Below are 22,616 nucleotides of genomic sequence, written 5' to 3'. Positions count from 1 at the left end.
TTATGCAATCAAGATAAATCCTTCTCTGCAGATCAGCCTGAATTACAACATACCCATACAGGTCTTTCACAAATTCATTGCTGTATTAAGGTGCAGCCTGATTTATCCACAGACGATGCCGCTGAGATCACCATTGAACACAAACCGAACACTCCAGATGGCACTTGGTCTGAAGAGCGTACTACAGTACTCAAAGTTACCTCAGGTAATATCTAATAACGCCTTGTACATTCTCATCTAAATCATTGATATAGATAACAAACAGCAATGGGCCAAGCATCGATCTCTGAGGCACACCTCTAGAAAGGGCCTCTAGTCCAAAAAACACGATCCCAACCCAAACATTCACCTATCCATGTTCTCCAGAGGTGCTGCCTGACCTGCTGAGTTACTCCAGCACTCTGTGAAACGTCACCTATCCATGTTTTCCACAGATGCTGCCTGACCCCCTGAGTTACTCCAGCACTCTGAAACGTCACCTACCCATGTTCTCCACAGATGCTGCCTGACCCGCTGAGTTACTCCAGCACTCTGTGAAACGTCACCTATCCATGTTCTCCACAGATGCTGCCTGACCCGCTGAGTTACTCCAGCACATTGTGTCCATGTTTTTGTAAACCAGCATCTAGAGTTCCCTATATCTTCCATCGTCACCCTCTGCTTCAGCCATAAATGAATAGCAGAGTCGACTGATGGGCTAAATGGCCTTATTCTGCTCCTAGAACTTATGAACATCTCAGGACAATTCTGCATCCTTTACTATTCCTATTCTCTTTACCCCTTAATAGACAATAGACAATAGGTGCAGGAGTAGGCCATTCGGCCCTTTGAACCAGCACCGCCATTCACTGTGATCATAGCTGATCATCCACAATCAGTTCCTGCCTTCTCCCCATATTCCTTGACTCTGCTATCTTTAAGAGATCTATCCAACACTCTCTTGAAAGCATCCAGAGAATCGGCCTCCACTGCCTTCTGAGGTAGAGAATTCCACAGATTCACAACTCGATGGGTGAAAAAGTTTTTCCTCAACTCCGTTCTCAATGGCTTACCCCTTATTCTTAAACTGTGGCCGCTGGTTCTGGACTCCCCCAACATTGGGAACATGTTTCCTGCCTCTAACGTGTCCAACCCCTTAATAATCTTATATGCTTCAATGAGATCCCCTCTCATCCTTCTAAATTCCAGTGTATACAAGCCCAATCGCTCGTCTTTCAACATACGACAGTCCCGTCATCCCAGGGATTAACCTGGTGAACCTACGCTGCACTCCCTCAAAAGCAAAAATGTCCTTCCTCAAATTTGGATACCAAAACTGCACACAATACTCCAGGTGTGGTCTCACCAGGGCCCTGTACAACTGCAGAAGGACCTCTTTGCTCCTATACTCAACTCCTCTTGGTATGAAGGCCAACATGCCATTAGCTTTCTTCATTACCTGCTGTACTTGCATGCTTACTGTCAGTGACTGATGTACAATGACACCCAGATCTCGTTGTATTTCCCCATTTCCTAACTTAACAACATTCAGATAATAATCTGCCTTCTTGTTCTTGCCACCAAAGTGGATACCCTCACATTTATCTGCATTAAACTGCATCAACCATGCATCCGCCCACTCACACAACCTGTCCAAGTCACCCTGCATCCTCATAGCATCCTCCTCACAGTTCACTCTGCTACCCAGCTTTGTGTCATCTGCAAATTTGCTAATGGTACTTTTAATCCCTTCATCTAAATCATTAATATATATTGTAAATAGCTGCGGTCCTAGCACCGAGCTTTGCGTTACCCCACTAGTCACTGCCTGCCATTCTGAAAGGGACCTGTTAATCTCTACTCTTTGTTTCCTGTCTGCCAACCAATTCTCTATCCATGTCAGTACCCTACCCACAATACCATGTGTTCTAATTTTGCCCACTAATCTCCTATGTGGGACCTTATCAAAGGCTTTCTGAAAATCAAGGTAACGACATCCACCGGCTCTCCCCTGTCCATTTTCCAAGTTACATCCTCAAAAAATTCCAGAAGATTAGCAAAGCATGATTTCCCTTTTGTAAATCCATGCTGACTCGGAATGATCCTTTTACTGCTATCCAAATGTTCCGCTATTTTATCTTTTATAATGGACTCCAGCATCTTCCCCACCACCGATGTCAGAATCAGAATCAGAATAACCTTTATTGTCATTAAAAAAAACAATTCTTTTGGACAAAATTCCGTTACCCACAGTCCAACAATAAGAGCAATAAAAATATGCAATAACACACACAATCACTCTCTCCCTCCTTTCTTAAAAAGTGGGATAACATTAGCTACCCTTCAATCCCTAGGAACTGACCCTGAATCTATAGAACATTGGAAAATGATCACCAATGCGTCCACGATTTCTAGAGCCACCTCCTTAAGTACCCTGGGATGCAGACCATCAAGCCCTGGGGATTTATCAGCCTTCAGTCCCATCAGTCTACCCAATATCATTTCCTGCCTAATGTGAATTTCCTCCGTCACCCTAGGTCCTCCGGCCACTAGTACATCTGGGAGATTGCTTGTATCTTCCTTAGTGAAGACAGATCCAAAGTACCTGTTCAACTCGTCTGTCATTTCCTTGTTCCCCATAATAAATTCACCTGTTTCTGTCTTCAAGGGACCCACATTTGTCTTAACTATTTTTTTCCTCTTCACATTCCTAAAGAAGCTTTTACTATCCTCTTTATATTCTTGGCTAGCTTACCTTCATACTTCATCTTTTCTCCCTGTATTGCCTTTTTAGTTATCTTCTGTTGCTCTCCAAAAGTTTCCAAATCCTTTGGCTTCCCGCTCTTCTTTGCTATGTTATACTTCTTCTCTTTTATTTTTATACTGTCCTTGACTTCCCTTGTCAGCCACGGTCGCCTCTTACTCCCCTTAGAATCTTTCTTCCTCTTTGGAAAGAACTGATCCTGCCCCATCTGTATTATTCCCAGAAATACCTGCCATTATTGTTCCACCGTCTTCCCTGCTCGGGTCTATTTCCAGTCAACTTTAGCCAGCTCCTCTCTCATGCCTCCAGTGTCCCCTTTGTTCAACTGCAATACTGACTCTTCCGATTTTCCCTTCTCACTCTCAAATTGCAGATTAAAACATCATATTGTGATCACTACCTCCTAAAGGCTCTTTTACCTTGAGTTCCCTTATCAAATCCGGTTCATTACACAACACTAAATCCAGAATTGCCTTCTCCCTGGTAGGCTCCAGTACAAGCTGCTCGAAGAATCCATCTCGGAGGCACTCCACAAACTCTCTTTCTTGGGGACCATTACCAAGCTGATTTTCCCAGACTACCTGCATGTTGAAATCTCCCATAACCACCGTAGCATTACCTTTGCGACATGCCAATTTTAACTCTTGATTCAACTTACATCCAGGCTACTGTTTGGGGGCCTGTAGATAACTCCCATTATGGTCTTTTTACCCGTACAATTCCTCAGTTCTATCCATACTGACTCTACATCTCCTGATTCTATGTCACCCCTTGCAAGGGAGTGAATATCATTCCTTACCAACTGAGCGACTTCACCCCCTCTGCCCACCTGTCTGTCTTTTCGATAGGTTGTATACTCCTGAATATTCAGCTCCCAGCCCTGGTCCTCTTGTAGCCATGTCTCTGTAAGTCCCACAACATCAAACTTTCCAATATCTAACTGAGCCTCAAGCTCATCCACTTTATTTCTTATATTTTGCGCATTCACATACAGCACTTTAACTTTGGTATTCACCTCCCCTCTCACACTTTGACCCTGACCTTACTCTCTGATCCCTTCTCAAACTTTCCTTCCCATTAATTTGGGAGTCTTTTATAAATTTCCTGTACTCACTTCCCCTTTAACTCCATATTTATATTCCCAATTTTTCAACCCCCCCCGTTATTTAATTTAAAGCCACACGTGTAGCACTAGCAAACCTGCCTGCCAGAACGTTGGTCCCCCTCCAGTTAAAGTGTAACCCGTCCCTTTTGTACAGGTCAACCCTACCCCAGAAGAGATCCCAATGATCTATAAATCTAAATCCCTGCTCCCTGCACCAGCCCCTCAGCCACACATTCAGATCCCCTATCTCCCTGTTCCTGCCCTCACCAGCACGAGGTACAGGAAGCAATCCAGAGATAACTACCCTAGAAGTCCTGCTTTCCAGTCTTCTTTGCAACTCTCTAAACTCACATTGCAGAACCACCTTAGGCTTCTTCCCGACGTCGTTCGTGCCCACGTGCACAACTACTTCTGGCTGCTCATCTTCCCTCTCGAGGATGTTCTGAAGTCGGTCCGTGACATCTTGAACCCTGGCACCAGGGAGGCAACACACCATCCGGAGTCTCGCCTGCCACCACAGAATCTCCTGTCCGCACCTCGGACAATGGAGTCACCCACCACTATGGCTCTGCCCGATGTCGGTCTCACCGGTCGAGTCTCATCGCTAGGATTAGAGCCATCGACCTGTCCGCCGCTCGGACTGGAAGTGTCGTGAACAATAAAGTTGCTCGAGGTGTGATTCAGCTTCTCACATACCTTGTCTCAGGTTGTGTTGCCAATATCACATCTGAGAGACTTTGTTTTGTTTAAATGCAGTGCCCAAGTCAGATGGTGCCACAGGGAGTTGTGATGTAGCTGAATGGGAGATAGAGAGGCAGGATACCCAAAATGCAGTAGCAAGTGAAGGTAAGGCATTTCTCAAAGTAACCAGAGTATTGTTGCCCTTTCAGTGGCATTTGATAATAATAATAATAATAATAATAATGCATTACATTTATATAGCGCTTTTCAAACACTCAAAGACGCTTTACAGGGATTACTAGAACATAGAGAAGAAAATAAATAGATAAATAAGTAAACGAACAGAAAAAGGAGACAGAAGGTGAGGTGACGGTCAGTGGTTGAAGGCAGTGCTGAACAGGTGAGACTTCAGTGATGTTTTGAATGTGGTGAGTGAGGAGGAGTCTCTGACGGTTTGGGGTAGTGAGTTCCATAGGGTGGGAGCAGCGATGGAGAAAGCCCTGATAAATTTCAACCAAGGCTCCTGCAATTTCCTCGCTAGTTTCCCATAATGTCCTGGGATATATTTGATCAGGCCCTGGAGATTTGTCTACCTTCATACACAATACATTCCGCCCATCAAGTCTACTCCACCATTCAACGGATGTTGCGTAGCAACCCGCCTCCCGGCCCGGGCGGCCGCCATTGGTGAAGCAGGAGCACGTGGCCGCTGGCTGGGTGAGGTCACGTGGGGCGCGGGGCGGTGATGTCACCCTTTGTCCCTTATTTGGAAGCGAGGAAGTTGGCAACCCTACTAATACGGGCTGATCTATCTTTCCCCCTCAGCCCCATTCTCTTGCCTTCTCCCCATTACCCTTGACACCCTGTTCTCTGGTTTTCCTCCCACATCCCAAAGACGTGCGGGTTGTAGATGATTTGGCCCTCTGTTAATTACCCCCTAGTGTGTCGGGGGTGGATGAGAAATGGGGGATAATATACCACAGTGTGAACAGGTGATCGATGGTCAGCATGGTCTCAATGGGTTACAAGCTGGCTCTGTAAATGTCTCTAGTGTTTAGGATAGGACTAGTGTATGGAGTGATTACTGGTCGGCATGGACTCAATGGGCCGAAGGGACTGTCTCCGTGCTGTATCTCTAAACTAAACTGTTTAAATGAATAAAGTTTGTAAATTATGATCAAGGAATAATACACAGGAGTAAACTAGAACATCACGTTTACATTGCTTTTTTGTTGTCTATCTTTCAGCTCCTACAATTATCGATATTAAGAATCAGTATGAAGTTGTACATGGTGAAGCTGCTGATGTGAGCTGGAATGTGATCATGAATAGTCTGGTGCCAATGGATATTGTTATATCACTGAAGAGGAAAGGAGAGCAGGAAGCAAAGACATTATTTCACTGGCAGTTGTCAGCAGAACAATTGCAGGGACCAAAAAGGGTGACACAACCTCTGAAAACTATATCGCATTTATGCAATCAAGATAAATCCTTCTCTGCAGATCAGCCTGAATTACAACATACCCATACAGGTCTTTCACAAATTCATTGCTGTATTAAGGTGCAGCCTGATTTATCCACAGACGATGCCGCTGAGATCACCATTGAACACAAACCGAACACTCCAGATGACACTTGGTCTGAAGAGCGTACTACAGTACTCAAAGTTACCTCAGGTAATATCTAATAACGCCTTGTACATTCTCATCTAAATCATTGATATAGATAACAAACAGCAATGGGCCAAGCATCGATCTCTGAGGCACACCTCTAGAAAGGGCCTCTAGTCCAAAAAACACGATCCCAACCCAAACGTTCACCTATCCATGTTCTCCAGAGGTGCTGCCTGACCTGCTGAGTTACTCCAGCACTCTGTGAAACGTCACCTATCCATGTTTTCCACAGATGCTGCCTGACCCCCTGAGTTACTCCAGCACTCTGAAACGTCACCTACCCATGTTCTCCACAGATGCTGCCTGACCCGCTGAGTTACTCCAGCACTCTGTGAAACGTCACCTATCCATGTTCTCCACAGATGCTGCCTGACCCGCTGAGTTACTCCAGCACATTGTGTCCATGTTTTTGTAAACCAGCATCTAGAGTTCCCTATATCTTCCATCGTCACCCTCTGCTTCAGCCATAAATGAATAGCAGAGTCGACTGATGGGCTAAATGGCCTTATTCTGCTCCTAGAACTTATGAACATCTCAGGACAATTCTGCATCCTTTACTATTCCTATTCTCTTTACCCCTTAATAGACAATAGACAATATGTGCAGGAGTAGGCCATTCGGCCCTTTGAACCAGCACCGCCATTCACTGTGATCATAGCTGATCATCCACAATCAGTTCCTGCCTTCTCCCCATATTCCTTGACTCTGCTATCTTTAAGAGATCTATCCAACACTCTCTTGAAAGCATCCAGAGAATCGGCCTCCACTGCCTTCTGAGGTAGAGAATTCCACAGATTCACAACTCGATGGGTGAAAAAGTTTTTCCTCAACTCCGTTCTCAATGGCTTACCCCTTATTCTTAAACTGTGGCCGCTGGTTCTGGACTCCCCCAACATTGGGAACATGTTTCCTGCCTCTAACGTGTCCAACCCCTTAATAATCTTATATGCTTCAATGAGATCCCCTCTCATCCTTCTAAATTCCAGTGTATACAAGCCCAATCGCTCCAGTCTTTCAACATACGACAGTCCCGTCATCCCAGGGATTAACCTGGTGAACCTACGCTGCACTCCCTCAAAAGCAAAAATGTCCTTCCTCAAATTTGGATACCAAAACTGCACACAATACTCCAGGTGTGGTCTCACCAGGGCCCTGTACAACTGCAGAAGGACCTCTTTGCTCCTATACTCAACTCCTCTTGGTATGAAGGCCAACATGCCATTAGCTTCCTTCATTACCTGCTGTACTTGCATGCTTACTGTCAGTGACTGATGTACAAGGACGCACAGATCTCGTTCTACTTCCCCATTTCCTAACTTAACAACATTCAGATAATAATCTGCCTTCTTGTTCTTGCCACCAAAGTGGATACCCTCACATTTATCTGCATTAAACTGCATCAACCATGCATCCGCCCACTCACACAACCTGTCCAAGTCACCCTGCATCCTCATAGCATCCTCCTCACAGTTCACTCTGCCACCCAGCTTTGTGTCATCTGCAAATTTGCTAATGGTACTTTTAATCCCTTCATCTAAATCATTAATATATATTGTAAATAGCTGCGGTCCTAGCACCGAGCTTTGCGTTACCCCACTAGTCACTGCCTGCCATTCTGAAAGGGACCTGTTAATCTCTACTCTTTGTTTCCTGTCTGCCAACCAATTCTCTATCCATGTCAGTACCCTACCCACAATACCATGTGTTCTAATTTTGCCCACTAATCTCCTATGTGGGACCTTATCAAAGGCTTTCTGAAAATCAAGGTAACGACATCCACCGGCTCTCCCCTGTCCATTTTCCAAGTTACATCCTCAAAAAATTCCAGAAGATTAGCAAAGCATGATTTCCCTTTTGTAAATCCATGCTGACTCGGAACGATCCTTTTACTGCTATCCAAATGTTCCGCTATTTTATCTTTTATAATGGACTCCAGCATCTTCCCCACCATCGATGTCAGAATCAGAATCAGAATAACCTTTATTGTCATCCAAAAAAACAATTCTTTTGGACAAAATTCCGTTACCCACAGTCCAACAATAAGAGCAATAAAAATATGCAATAACACACACAATCACTCTCTCCCTCCTTTCTTAAAAAGTGGAATAACATTAGCTACCCTTCAATCCCTAGGAACTGACCCTGAATCTATAGAACATTGGAAAATGATCACCAATGCGTCCACGATTTCTAGAGCCACCTCCTTAAGTACCCTGGGATGCAGACCATCAAGCCCTGGGGATTTATCAGCCTTCAGTCCCATCAGTCTACCCAATATCATTTCCTGCCTAATGTGAATTTCCTCCGTCACCCTAGGTCCTCCGGCCACTAGTACATCTGGGAGATTGCTTGTATCTTCCTTAGTGAAGACAGATCCAAAGTACCTGTTCAACTCGTCTGTCATTTCCTTGTTCCCCATAATAAATTCACCTGTTTCTGTCTTCAAGGGACCCACATTTGTCTTAACTATTTTTTTCCTCTTCACATTCCTAAAGAAGCTTTTACTATCCTCTTTATATTCTTGGCTAGCTTACCCTCGTACCTCATCTTTTCTCCCCATATTGCCTTTTTAGTTATCTTCTGTTGCTCTCCAAAAGTTTCCAAATCCTTTGGCTTCCCGCTCTTCTTTGCTATGTTATACTTCTCTTTTATTTTTATACTGTCCTTGACTTCCCTTGTCAGCCACGGTCGCCTCTTACTCCCCTTAGAATCTTTCTTCCTCTTTGGAAAGAACTGATCCTGCCCCATCTGTATTATTCCCAGAAATACCTGCCATTATTGTTCCACCGTCTTCCCTGCTCGGGTCTATTTCCAGTCAACTTTAGCCAGCTCCTCTCTCATGCCTCCAGTGTCCCCTTTGTTCAACTGCAATACTGACTCTTCCGATTTTCCCTTCTCCCTCTCAAATTGCAGATTAAAACATCATATTGTGATCACTACCTCCTAAAGGCTCTTTTACCTTGAGTTCCCTTATCAAATCCGGTTCATTACACAACACTAAATCCAGAATTGCCTTCTCCCTGGTAGGCTCCAGTACAAGCTGCTCGAAGAATCCATCTCGGAGGCACTCCACAAACTCTCTTTCTTGGGGACCATTACCAAGCTGATTTTCCCAGACTACCTGCATGTTGAAATCTCCCATAACCACCGTAGCATTACCTTTGCGACATGCCAATTTTAACTCTTGATTCAACTTACATCCAGGCTACTGTTTGGGGGCCTGTAGATAACTCCCATTAGGGTCTTTTTACCCTTACAATTCCTCAGTTCTATCCATACTGACTACATCTCCTGATTCTATGTCACCCCTTGCAAGGGAGTGAATATCATTCCTTACCAACTGAGCGACTTCACCCCCTCTGCCCACCTGTCTGTCTTTTCGATAGGTTGTATACTCCTGAATATTCAGCTCCCAGCCCTGGTCCTCTTGTAGCCATGTCTCTGTAAGTCCCAGAACATCAAACTTTCCAATATCTAACTGAGCCTCAAGCTCATCCACTTTATTTCTTATATTTTGCGCATTCACATACAGCACTTTAACTTTGGTATTCACCTCCCCTCTCACACTTTGACCCTGACCTTACTCTCTGATCCCTTCTCAAACTTTCCTTCCCATTAATTTGGGAGTCTTTTATAAATTTCCTGTACTCACTTCCCCTTTAACTCCATATTTATATTCCCAATTTTTCAACCCCCCCCCGTTATTTAATTTAAAGCCACACGTGTAGCACTAACAAACCTGCCTGCCAGAACGTTGGTCCCCCTCCAGTTAAAGTGTAACCCGTCCCTTTTGTACAGGTCAACCCTACCCCAGAAGAGATCCCAATGATCTATAAATCTAAATCCCTGCTCCCTGCACCAGCCCCTCAGCCACACATTCAGATCCCCTATCTCCCTGTTCATGCCCTCACCAGCACGAGGTACAGGAAGCAATCCAGAGATAACTACCCTAGAAGTCCTGCTTTCCAGTCTTCTTCGCAACTCTCTAAACTCGCGTTGCAGAACCTCCTTAGGCTTCTTCCCGATGTCGTTCGTGCCCACTTGCACAACTACTTCTGGCTGCTCATCTTCCCTCTCGAGGATGTTCTGAAGTCGGTCCGTGACATCTTGAACCCTGGCACCAGGGAGGCAACACACCATCCGGAGTCTCGCCTGCCACCACAGAATCTCCTGTCCGCACCTCGGACAATGGAGTCACCCACCACTATGGCTCTGCCCGATGTCGGTCTCACCGGTCGAGTCTCATCGCTAGGAATAGAGCCATCGACCTGTCCGCCGCTCGGACTGGAAGTGTCGTAAACAATAAAGTTGCTCGAGGTGTGATCCAGCTTCTCACATACCTTGTCTCAGGTTGTGTTGCCAATATCACATCTGAGAGACTTTGTTTTGTTTAAATGCAGTGCCCAAGTCAGATGGTGCTACAGGGAGTTGTGATGTAGCTGAATGGGAGATAGAGAGGCAGGATACCCAAAATGCAGGAGCAAGTGAAGGTAAGGCATTTCTCAAAGTATCCAGAGTATTGTTGCCCTTTCAGTGGCATTTGATAATAATAATAATAATAATGCATTACATTTATATAGCGCTTTTCAAACACTCAAAGACGCTTTACAGAGATTACTAGAACATAGAGAAGAAAATAAATAGATAAATAAGTAAACGAACAGAAAAAGGAGACAGAAGGTGAGGTGACGGTCAGTGGTTGAAGGCAGTGCTGAACAGGTGAGACTTCAGTGATGTTTTGAATGTGGTGAGTGAGGAGGAGTCTCTGACGGTTTGGGGTAGTGAGTTCCATAGGGTGGGAGCAGCAATGGAGAAAGCCCTGTCCCCCCAGGATCTGAGTTTGGTCCGGATGGGGGGGGACAGGAGATTGGCAGCAGCAGAGCGGAGGGTGCAGGTGGGAGTGTGCCTGTGGAGGAGGTCAGTCAGGTAGGATGGGGCCAGGTTATGGAGGGCTTTGTAGGTCATGAGGAGGATTTTGTACTGGATTCTCTGGGGGATGGGGAGCCAGTGGAGCTTGTAAAGGACGGGGGTGATATGGTCACGGATCGGGGAGTGGGTGAGTAGACGGGCAGCGGAGTTTTGAATGTATTGAAGTTTACTGATGATTTTTGAGGGTGAGCCATAGAGGAGGCTGTTGCAGTAGTCCAGACGGGAGGTGATGAAGGCGTGGATGAGGGTTTCTGCAGCTGTGGAGGAGAGGGATGGATGGAGACGGGCAATGTTTTTGAGGTGGAAGAAGGCTGTCTTTGTGATGTGTTTGATGTGTTTGTCGAAGGAGAGGGTTTGATCAAAGATGATTCCAAGATTCCGGATGTGAGGGGAGGTGGATACTGGGAGACCATCAATATTGAGGATGAAGTTTTGGGTGGATTTGGTGAGCGTTTTTGGACCAATGATGATGATTTCAGATTAGTTGCAGTTGAGTTTGAGGAAATTTGATGTCCAACCATTGTCTGCAGACACTACATGATTCATATTTAGATAATCCCTGCAAATATTATATACAATATTCAGGTCAATACTCAAATATGTGGAATTTTCTGTTTCACATTCAAGTTCAGTTGTAGTCACCTTGCTGTGCTTGAATACAGCGCTGGATTCAGATATCACCACAGGATGTCCCGTTGAGGGTGAAAGAGAAAAAGAGAATCTGGAAAATCAAAGTGCAGGAAAATGGGAAGGTAATGCTTTTTCTTAAATATCGAACATAGAAGAGTACAGCACAGGAACAGACCCTTCTGCCCACAATGTCTGTGCTGGACATGATGCCAAGACCATCACTTATCTACCTGCACATAACCCATATCCCTGCATTCCCAGCATATCCATGTGCCTATCCAAAATGGTTTAAATGCCACTAATGTATCTGCCTCACCACCACCAGGGGTGCCAACCATCTCACTCCAAAATACGGGACAAGGTGACATCACCGCCCCGCGCCCCACATGACATCACCCAGCCCCACATGACATCACCCAGCCCCACATGACCTCACCCAGCCCCACATGACCTCACCCAGCTAGCGGCCACATGCTCCAACGGCCGCCCATGTTTCCTGCCTCGAACGTGTCCAACCCCTTAATAATCTTATACGTTTCGATAAGATTCCCACTCATCCTTTTAAATTCCAGTGTATACAAGCCTAGTCGCTCCGGCCTTTTAACATATGACAGTCCCGCCATTCCAGGAATTAACCTAGTAAACCTACGCTGCACGCCCTCAATAGCAATGTATGGGACAAACCAATTTAGCCCAAAATACAGGATGTCCCGGCTAATACGGGACAGTTGGCAACCCTAAGAGAGGGGGAGAGAAAGAGGGGGGAGAGAGTGGGAGAGGGGGGAGGGGGGAGAGAAAGCGGAGAGAGAAAGGGGGAGAGAGAGGGGGGGAGATAGAGATGGGGGAGAGAGGGAGGAGATAGAGGGGAAAGAGGGGGGACAGAGAAAGGGGGACAGGGAAAGGGAGAGAGAGAGAGTGGGGAGAGAGGGGAGAGATCGGGAGAGTGGGGAGAGAGAGAGACAGGGGAGAGAGAGAGCGGGAGAGAGGGAGGAGAGAGAGCGGAGAGGGAGGGAGAAAGGGGGAGAGAGAGCAGTAGAGAGAGGGGGGAGATAGAGAGAGGAGGAGAGAGATGGGGAGAGGGTGAGAGAGGGAGGAGAGAGAGAGGGGAATGTGGGGGAAGAGAGAGGGGAGAGAGAGAGAGATGGTAGAAAGAGAGAGGGGGAGAGAGAAGGGGGAGAGGAGGGAGAGAGGGTAGAGGTGCCAACTATCACACTCCCAAATACGGGACAAGGTGACGTTACCACCCCGCGCCCCATGTGACCTCACCCTGCCAGCGGCCGCCTGGGCCGGGAGGCGGGTTGCTACGCAACATCCGTGAGGCGGCACCTGGGCCTCTGGACCTAGACAGTCCGGAGCTAAAATGTTGAAAACCTAGAGTGTCCGGGCCTACAGCGTCCGGGCCTACAGCGTCCTGGCCTAAAGCGTCCGGGCCTACAGCGTCTGGGCCTACAGCGTACCCGGGCCTAATACGGGACAAGGGCGCCCCCTACAGGACAATCCAATGTAGTCCAAAATACGGGATGTCCCGGCTAATACGAGACAGTTGGCAACCTTAATCACCACCCCTAGGCGTTCAAGGCACCCACCACCCACTGTGTACAAATCTTGCCCAGCACATCTTATTTAACTTTGCTGCTCTCAACTTAAAGCTCTACCCTCTAGTCTTTGACATGGTCCATATCTAGTTATTCGATGCAATATTATGTTAGTTACCCCAACTCCACGGGGGATATAGAACACAGAACAGCACAGCACAGAAGCAGGCCTATGCCATGATGCCAAGGCCATCATATATCTGCCTGCACATAACCCATATCCCTCCATTTCCAGCATATCAATGTTCCTATCCAAAAGCCACTTAAACGCCACTATCGTATCTGCCTCCACCATCACCCCTGGCAGCGCGTTGCAGGCACCCACCAGTCTCTGTGATAATGGGGAATATAGAAATGGCAGAGGAGTTAAATATCTTCTTTGCATCAATCTTCACAGTGAAAGACACCAGCAATGTGCCTGAAATTCAAGAGAGTCAGGGAGTGGATGTTAGTGGAGTGGCTATTATTAAGGAGAAGGTGCTTGGGAAGCTGAAAGGGCTGAAGGTGGATAGGTCACCTGGGCCGGACGGACTGCACCCTAGGGTTCTGAAAGAGGTGGCTTTAGAGATTGTGGAGGCATTGTTAGTGATATTTCAAGAATCATTAGAGACAGGAGAGGTCCCAGAGGAGTGGAAAATTGCCAATATTACCTTGCTGCCCAAAATGGGAGCAAGGCAGAATAGTGTGACTTCGTGGGTGGGGAGATTTTAGAGTCCATCATGAAGGGTGAGGTTAGGGAGTTCATGATAAAATAGGCTGAAGTCAGTCAGCATGGCTTTGTGAAGGGAAGGTCTTGCCTGACAATTTTGCTGGAATTCTTTGAAGAAGTAAATAGCAGAACAAAGGAGAGTCAGTGGACTCCAGGAAGATGAAAGTCACGATATCAATGGGCAGAATTAGAGCACATGGTATTGGGTGTAGGGTGTTGACATGGATAGAGAATTGGTTGGCAGACAGGAAGCAAAGAGTAGGAGTAAACGGGTCCTTTTCAGATTGGCAGGCAGTGGCGAGTGGAGTGCCGCAAGGCTCGGTGTTGGAGCCGCAACTATTTACCATATATATTAATGATTTGGATGAAGGAATTAGAATTAACACTAGGAAGTTTGCAGATGACACAAAGCTGAGTGGCAGTGTGCACTGCGAAGAGGATGTTAGGAGGTTGCAGGGTGACCTGGACAGGTTCAGTGAGTGGGCTGATGCGTGGCAGATGCAGGATAATATAGATAAATGTGAGGTTATCCACTTTGACGGCAAAAACAAGGAGGCAGATTATTATCTCAATGGTGTCAGGTTAGGTAAGGGGGAAGTGCAGCGAGACCTGGGTGTCCTTGTACACCAGTCACTGAAAGTTGGCGTGCAGGTACAGCAGGCAGTGAAGAAAGCTAATGGCATGTTGGCCTTCAGAACGAGTGGTTTTCAGTATAGGAGTAAAGAGGTTCTGCAGTTGTATAGGGCCCTGGTAAGACCACATCTGGAGTATTGTGTACAGTTTTGGTCTCCTAATTTGAGGAAGGACATCCTTGTAATTGAGGCAGTGCAGCGTAGGTTCACAAGATTGATCCCTGGGATGGCGGGACTGTCATATGAGGAAAGATTGAAAAGACTGGGCTTGTATTCACTGGAGTTGAGAAGGATGAGGGTGGATCTTATAGAGACGTATAAAATTATAAAAGGACTGGACAAGCTAGATGCAGGAATGTTCCCAATATTGGGGGAGTCCAGAACCAAGGGCCACAATCTTAGAATAAAGGGGAGGCCATTTAAAACTGAGGAAAGAATGTACTTTTTCACCCAGAAAGTTGTGAATTTGTGGAATTCTCTGCCACAGTGGGCACTGGAGGCCAAATCACTGGATTAATTTAAGAGAGAATTAGATAGAGCTCTCGGGGCTAGTGGAATCAAGGGATATGGGGAGAAGGCAGGCACGGGTTACTGATTGTGGATGATCAGCCATGATCACAATGAATGGCGGTGCTGGCTCGAAGGGCTGAATGGCCTCCTCCTGCACCTATTTTCTATGTTTCTATACCAGCATGGACAGCAGGCTGGCTGGATGGCAGAAGACAAAGAGTGGCAATAAAGGGGGCTTTTTCTGATTGGTTGCCAGTGACTAATGGAGTTACGCAGGGCTCAGTGCTTGGCCGTTACTCTTCACGTTGTATATTAATAATTTGGAGAGGGGATTGAAGGCTTTGTGGCAAAGTTTGCGGAAGATACGAAAATAGGTGGAGGGGCAGGTAGTGTCGAGAAAGAAGTACTGCAGAAGGACTTCAACAGGTTGGGAGAGCGGGCAGAGAAGTGGCAGATTGAATATAGTGTAGCAAAGTGTGGAGTCATGCATTTTAGTCGTAGGAATTAATGCGTAGACTATTTTCTAAATAGGGAGAAAATCCAGAAATTGGAGGTGCAAAGGGACTTGGGAGTGCTGGTACAGGATTCCCAAAAAGTTAATCTGCAAGTCCAATCGGTAGTAAAGAAAGCAAACTCAATACTAGCATTTATTTCAAATGCTACAGGGATGTAATGTTGAGGCTCTGATGTGGCCACATTTGGAATATTGTGAGCAACTTTGGGCACCATATCTGAGGAAGGAAGTGCTGGCTCTGGAGGGAGTCATAATCATAGAGTGATAGAGTGATACAGTGTGGAAACAGGCCCTTCAGCCCAACTTGCCCGCACCGGACAACATATCCCAGCTACACTAGTCCTACCTGCCTGCGCTTGGTCCATATCCCTCCAAATCTGTCCTATCCATGAACCTGTCTAACTCTTTCTTAAACATTGGGATAGTCCTAGCCTCAACACCCTCCTCTGGCAGCTTGTTCCATACACCCACCACCCTTTGTGTGAAAATGTTACCTCTCAGATTCCTATTAAATTGTTTCTCCTTCACCTTGAACCTATGTCCTCTGGTCTTCGATTCCCCAACTCGGGGCAAGAGACTCTGTACATCTACCCGATATATTACTCTCATGATTTTGTACACCTCTATAAGATCTACTCTCAACCTCCTGTGCTCCATGGAATAGAGTCCCAGCCTACTCAACCTCTCCCTACAGCTCACACCCTCTAGTCCTGGCAACATCCTTGGAAACCTCCTCGGGTCCAGTGCCTTTGTCGGCACTGGGCCTGTACTCACTGGAGTTTAGAAGAATGAGGGGGGACCTCACTACAGAATAGTGAAAGGCTTGGATAGAGTGGATGTGGAGAAGATGTTTCCACTTGTGGGAGTGTCTTGGACGAGAGGTCATAGACTCAGAAATAAAAAACGTTCTTTTCAGAAGGGGATGAGGAGGAATTTCTTTAGTCAGAGGGTGGTGAATCTGTGGAATTCATGATTGTATGGTGGAGTAGACTTGATGGGCCGAATAGCCTAATTCTACCCCTATTCCTTATGACCTAGGGGCTAGCGGAATCAAGGTATATGGGGAGAAAGCAAGCATGGGTTACTAATTGTGGATGATCAGCCATGATCACAATGAATGGTGGTGCTGGCTCGAAGGGCCAAATGGCCTCCTCCTGCACCTATTTTCTATGTTTCTATGTTTCTATGACCTTATGAACTTGCAGATTTTTAGTCAGGTTAAGGCTTCTCTTTTGTGCTCTTAAAATGTTGGTGGGAAACTACAAAAGTTCAAGACCTGTGGTTGGGATACCTTATTTCAGGCAGTTTTGGCATCATTACATGTGAAATTCCTTCTTGTGTTTTAATACAGTGCCTGATTCAGATGTCACCACAGGAAGTCCCGATGAGGGTGAAAGGCAAGCAAGGAATTTGGAAAATCAAAATGCAAGAAAACGGGAAGGTAATGCTTTTGCTGAAACATGGAACATAGAACAGTACAGCACAGGAACAGGCCCTTCAGCCCACAATGTCTGTGCTGAACATGAAGCCAAGATCTTCACATCTACCTGCGCATAACCATATCCCTCCATTCCCAACATATCCATGTTCCTATCCAGAAGTCCCCAAAACATCACTATGGTATCTGCCTCCACCACCACCCCTGGCAGAGCGTTCCAGTCACTCACCACCCACTCTGTATAAAACCTGCCCCACACATCTCCTTTAAACTTTGCCCCTCTCATCTTAAAGCTGTGCTTGATGTTGCAGTATTTGATGTTTTCCATCCTGGGCAAATGCCTCTGACTGTCTCCCCTCTCTATGCCTCTCCTCAATTTTTATATACTTCCATCAGGAAAATTCACAAAGATGTGGAATTTTCTGTGTGGAACTCCACACATTCAAGTTCAGTTGTTGCTCTTTGTGTTGCTTTACTCTTTAAAAACATTGTTTCGGTCTGCAAGTGTAGATCTTTGAAATCTTGTTTTACTTGTAAGTATACAACCCTGTCCTGCACTCTGTATCTTCTCCTTTGCTCTACTTATTGCACTTGAGCTTGATTGTGTTTATAGATGATCCATCGTTTTGTTTTTAGTTTTAATTTTATTTTTAGGGATACAACGCGGAAACAGACCCTTCGGCCGATCGAGTCGGCACGACCAGTGATCCCCACATATTAACATTACCCTAGATTCACCTAGTCTAGGCAACAGACTGTCCATCTACCTGATCTATTCCCCTCATGATTTTATGTACCTCTGTAAGATCACCCCTCATCCTCCTGCACTCCAAGGAATAGAGACCCAGCCTACTCAACCTCCCCCTATAGTTCACACACTCTAGTCCTGGCAACATCCTCGTAAATCTTCTCTGTACCCTCTCCAGCTTGACAATATCTTTCCAATAACATGGTGCCCTGAACTGAACACAATACCCTAAATGCAGCCTCATCAACTTCTTATACAACTGCAACATGACCTCCCAACCTCTATAATCAATATTCTGACTGATGAAGGCCAGTCTGTCAAATGCCTTTTTGGCCAACCTAACTACATGCAACTCCACCTTCAGGGAACCAAGACAAACAGTAACGGACCCAACATCAAACCCTGAGGCATACCAGTAGCCACAGGCCTCCAGTCTGAGAAACAACCCTCCACCATCAACCTCTGCTTCCTTCCTTGAAGCCAATTTTCTGCTATCGTTCCTTGGATCCCATACAATCTAGCCTTCCAGAGCAGCCAACCATGTGGAACCTTGTTGAATGCTTTGCTGAAGTGCATATATAAAACATCCACAAAATGTTGGTGGGAAACTACAAAAGTTCGAGACCTGTGATGCAGCTTCTCGGAATGTGATGGCATCTTGGGCAGTTTTGGCATCATTACATGTGAGATTCCTTCTTGTGTTTTAATACAGTGATGGATTCAGATGTGACCACAGGAAGTCTCGATGAGGGTGAAAGGCAAGCAAGGAATCTGGAAAATCAAAATGCAGGAAAACGGGCAGGTAATGCCTTTGCTGAAACATGGAACATGGAACAGTACAGCACAGGAACAGGCCCTTCAGCCCACAATGTCTGTGCTGAACATGATGCCGAGACCATCGCACATCGACTTGCATATAACCCATATCCCTCCATTCCCAACATATCCATACGTCTATCCAAAAGCCTCTTTTAAACACCACTATCGTATCTGCCTCCACCACCACCCCTGGCAGCACGTTCCAGTCACCCACCACCCACTGGGTATAAAACCTATCCCACACATTTCCTTTAAACCTTGCCCCTCTCATCTTAAAGCTATGCCCACGAGTATTTGATTTTACCATTCTGGGAAACATGTTCCGATTTTCTACGCTATCTATGGCTCATAATTTTATATACTTTGACTATCTATGCTTCTCATCATTTTATTTACTTCTATCATGAAAATTCACAATGCTGTCAAATGTTGTCAGTGGAACTCCACACATTCAAGTTCAGTTGTTGTTCTTTGTGTGCTCTACTCTTTAGGGGCAAACAGTCACAGAGACCACACCGGACAACATATCCCAGCTATACTAGTCCCACCTGCCCGCACTTGGTCCATATCCCTCCAAACCTGTCCTATCCATGTACCTGTCTAACTGTTTCTTAACCATTGGGATAGTCCTAGCCTCAACTACCTCCTTTGGCAGCTTGTTCCATACACACACCAGTTCCTTAATAAATCTTTCCCCTTCAACTTAAACCTATGCCCTCTGGTCCTCGATTCACCTACTCTTGGCAAGACACTCTGTGCATCTACCAGATATATTCCTCTCATGATTTTATACACCTCTATAAGATCACTCCTCATCTTCCTACGCTCCAAGGAATTGATTCCTAGCCTACTCAACCTCTCCCTATAGCTCAGACCCACTAGTCCTGGCAACATCGTCGTAATACTTTTCTTTACCCTTTCCAGCTTGACAGCATCTTTCCTGTAACATGGTGCCCAGAACTGAACACAATACTCTAAACCTCAGTCTGATGAAGGGTCTCGACCCGAAACGTCACTCATTCCTTCTCTCCCGAGATGCTGCCTGACCTGCTGAGTTACTCCAGCATTTTGTGAATAAATACCTTCGATTTGTACCAGCATCTGCAGTTATCTTCTTACAATACTCTAAATGTGGCCTCACCAACATCTTATACAACTGCAACATGACTTCCCAACTTCTCAATGCTCAGACTAATGAAGGCCAATGTGTCAAAGCCCTTTTTGACCACACGATCTTCCTGTGACTCCACCTTCAAAGAACCATGCACCTACACTCCTAGATCCCTCTGCTCTACAACACTCTCCAGAGCCCTACCATTCACTGTGTAGGCTCTGCCCATGTTCGACATCCCAAAATGCAACACCTCACATTCTATGCATTAAATTCCATCAACCATTCCTCAGCCCACCTGGCCAATCGATCAAGATCCTGCTGTAATTTTTCACAACCATCTTCACTATCTGCAAAACCACCCATTTTGTAATCTTATGTTTCTACCTCCAAGTATAGATCCTTGAACATTTTTTTCTTCCATTAAGTATAGAACTATATTCTTCACTCTGTATCTTCCCCTTTGTTCTATTTATTGTACTTGAGTTTGATTCCTTCTTGTGTTTTAATACAGCGCCGGATTCAGATGTCACCACAGGAAGTCCCGATGAGGGTGAAAAGCAAGCTGGGAATCTGGAAAATCGAAATGAAGGAAAACGGGAAGGTAATGCCTTTGCTGAAACATGGAACATAGAACAGTACAGCACAGGAACAGGCCCTTCAGCCCACAATGTCTGTGCTGAACATGATGCCGAGACCATCGCTCATCGACCTGCATATAACCCATATCCCTCCATTCCCAGCATATCCATACGTCTATCCAAAAGCCTCTTTTAAACACCACTATCGTATCTACCTCCATCACCACCCCTGGCAGCGCGTTCCAGTCACCCACCACCCACTGTGTATAAAACCTACCCCACACATTTCCTTTAAACTTTGCCCCTCTCATCTTAAAGCTATGCCCACGAGTATTCCACATTAGGCAGGAAAAAGTTTTGGGTAGACTGATGGGACTCAAGGCTGATAAATCCCCAGGGCCTGATGGTCTGCATCCCAGGGTACTTAAGGAGGTGGCTCTAGAAATTGTGGACGCATTAGTGATTATTTTCCAATGTTCTATAGATTCCGGGTCAGTTCCTGTGGATTGGAGGGTAGCTAATGTTATCCCAGTTTTAAAGAAAGGAGGGAGAGAGAAAACGGGAAATTATAGACCAGTTAGTCTGACATCAGTGGTGGGGAAGATGCTGGAGTCAATTATAAAAGACGAAATTGCGGAGCATTTGGATCGCAGTAACAGGATCGTTCCGAGTCAGCATGGATTTACGAAGGGGAAATCGTGCTTGACTAATCTACTGGGATTTTTTGAGGATGTAACTAGGAAAATTGACAGGGGAGAGCCGGTGGATGTGGTGTACCTCGACTTTCAGAAAGCCTTCGACAAGGTCCCACATAGGAGATTGGTGGGCAAAATTAGAGCACATGGTATTGGAGGTAGGGTACTGACATGGATAGAAAGTTGGTTGACAGACAGAAAGCAAAGAGTGGGGATAAATGGGTCCCTTTCAGAATGGCAGGCAGTGACTAGTGGGGTACCGCAAGGCTCGGTGTTGGGACCGCAGCTATTTACAATATACATCAATGACTTGGATGAAGGGATTAAAAGTACCATTAGCAAATTTGCAGATGATACTAAGCTGGGTGGTAGTGTGAACTGTGAGGAAGATGCTATGAGGTTGCAGGGTGACTTGGACAGGTTGTGTGAGTGGGCGGATGCATGGCAGATGCAGTTTAATGTAGATAAGTGTGAGGTTATCCACTTTGGTGGTAAGAATAGGAAGGCAGATTATTATTTGAATGGTGTCAAGTTAGGAAAAGGGGACGTACAACGTGATCTGGGTGTCTTAGTGCATCAGTCACTGAAAAGAAGCATGCAGGTACAGCAGGCAGTGAAGAAAACCAATGGAATGTTGGCCTTCATAACAAGAGGAGTTGAGTATAGGAGCAAAGAGGTCCTTCTGCAGTTGTACAGGGCCCTAATGAGACCGCACCTGGAGTACTGTGTGCAGTTTTGGTCTCCAAATTTGAGGAAGGATATTCTTGCTATTGAGGGCGTGCAGCGTAGGTTCACTAGGTTAATTCCCGGAATGGCGGGACTGTCATATGTTGAAAGACTGGAGCGACTAGGTTTGTATACACTGGAATTTAGAAGGATGAGAGGGGATCTTATAGAAACGTATAAGATTATTAAGGGGTTGGACATGTTAGAGGCAGGAAACATGTTCCCAATGTTGGGGGAGTCCAGAACCAGGGGCCACAGTTTAAGAATAAGGGGTAGGCCATTTAGAACAGAGATGAGGAAAAACTTTTTTAGTCAGAGAGTTGTGAATCTGTGGAATTCTCTGCCTCAGAGGGCAGTGGAGGCCAATTCTCTGAATACATTCAAGAGAGAGCTAGATAGAGCTCTTAAGGATAGCGGAGTCAGGGGGTATGGGGAGAAGGCAGGAACGGGGTACTGATTGAGAATGATCAGCCATGATCACATTGAATGGCGGTGCTGGCTCGAAGGGCCGAATGGCCTACTCCTGCACCTATTATAGACAATAGACAATAGACAATCGGTGCAGGAGTAGGCCATTCAGCCCTTCGAGCCAGCACCGCCATTCAATGCGATCATGGCTGATCACTCTCAATCAGTACCCCGTTGTCTATTGTCTATTTGATTTTACCATTCTGGGAAACATATTCCGATTTTCTACGCTATCTATGGCTCATAATTTTATATACTTTGACTATCTATACTTCTCATAATTTTATTTACTTCTATCATGAAAATTCA

General features: G+C 45.8%; 1 protein-coding gene across 1 annotated transcript in view; it reads left to right on the top strand.

Moving 5' to 3' along the window:
• LOC144602449 (uncharacterized) overlaps positions 1–22,616 on the top strand; it is a 52,619-nt gene that overhangs the window by 25,726 nt on the left and 4,277 nt on the right. The window contains exons 6-13 of the mRNA XM_078415595.1: positions 113–205; positions 4,605–4,694; positions 5,777–6,205; positions 10,603–10,692; positions 11,794–11,883; positions 17,073–17,162; positions 18,620–18,709; positions 20,352–20,441. Coding sequence (XP_078271721.1) covers positions 113–205; positions 4,605–4,694; positions 5,777–6,205; positions 10,603–10,692; positions 11,794–11,883; positions 17,073–17,162; positions 18,620–18,709; positions 20,352–20,441 — 1,062 coding nt within the window. The remainder of the gene's footprint in view (positions 1–112; positions 206–4,604; positions 4,695–5,776; positions 6,206–10,602; positions 10,693–11,793; positions 11,884–17,072; positions 17,163–18,619; positions 18,710–20,351; positions 20,442–22,616) is intronic.

The sequence above is a fragment of the Rhinoraja longicauda genome, chromosome 18 (genome assembly GCF_053455715.1).
Source record: "Rhinoraja longicauda isolate Sanriku21f chromosome 18, sRhiLon1.1, whole genome shotgun sequence".
NCBI lineage: Eukaryota > Metazoa > Chordata > Chondrichthyes > Rajiformes > Arhynchobatidae > Rhinoraja > Rhinoraja longicauda.
Note: the sequence above shows the minus strand (reverse complement) of the source record. Positions and strands in the feature narration are given on the sequence as shown.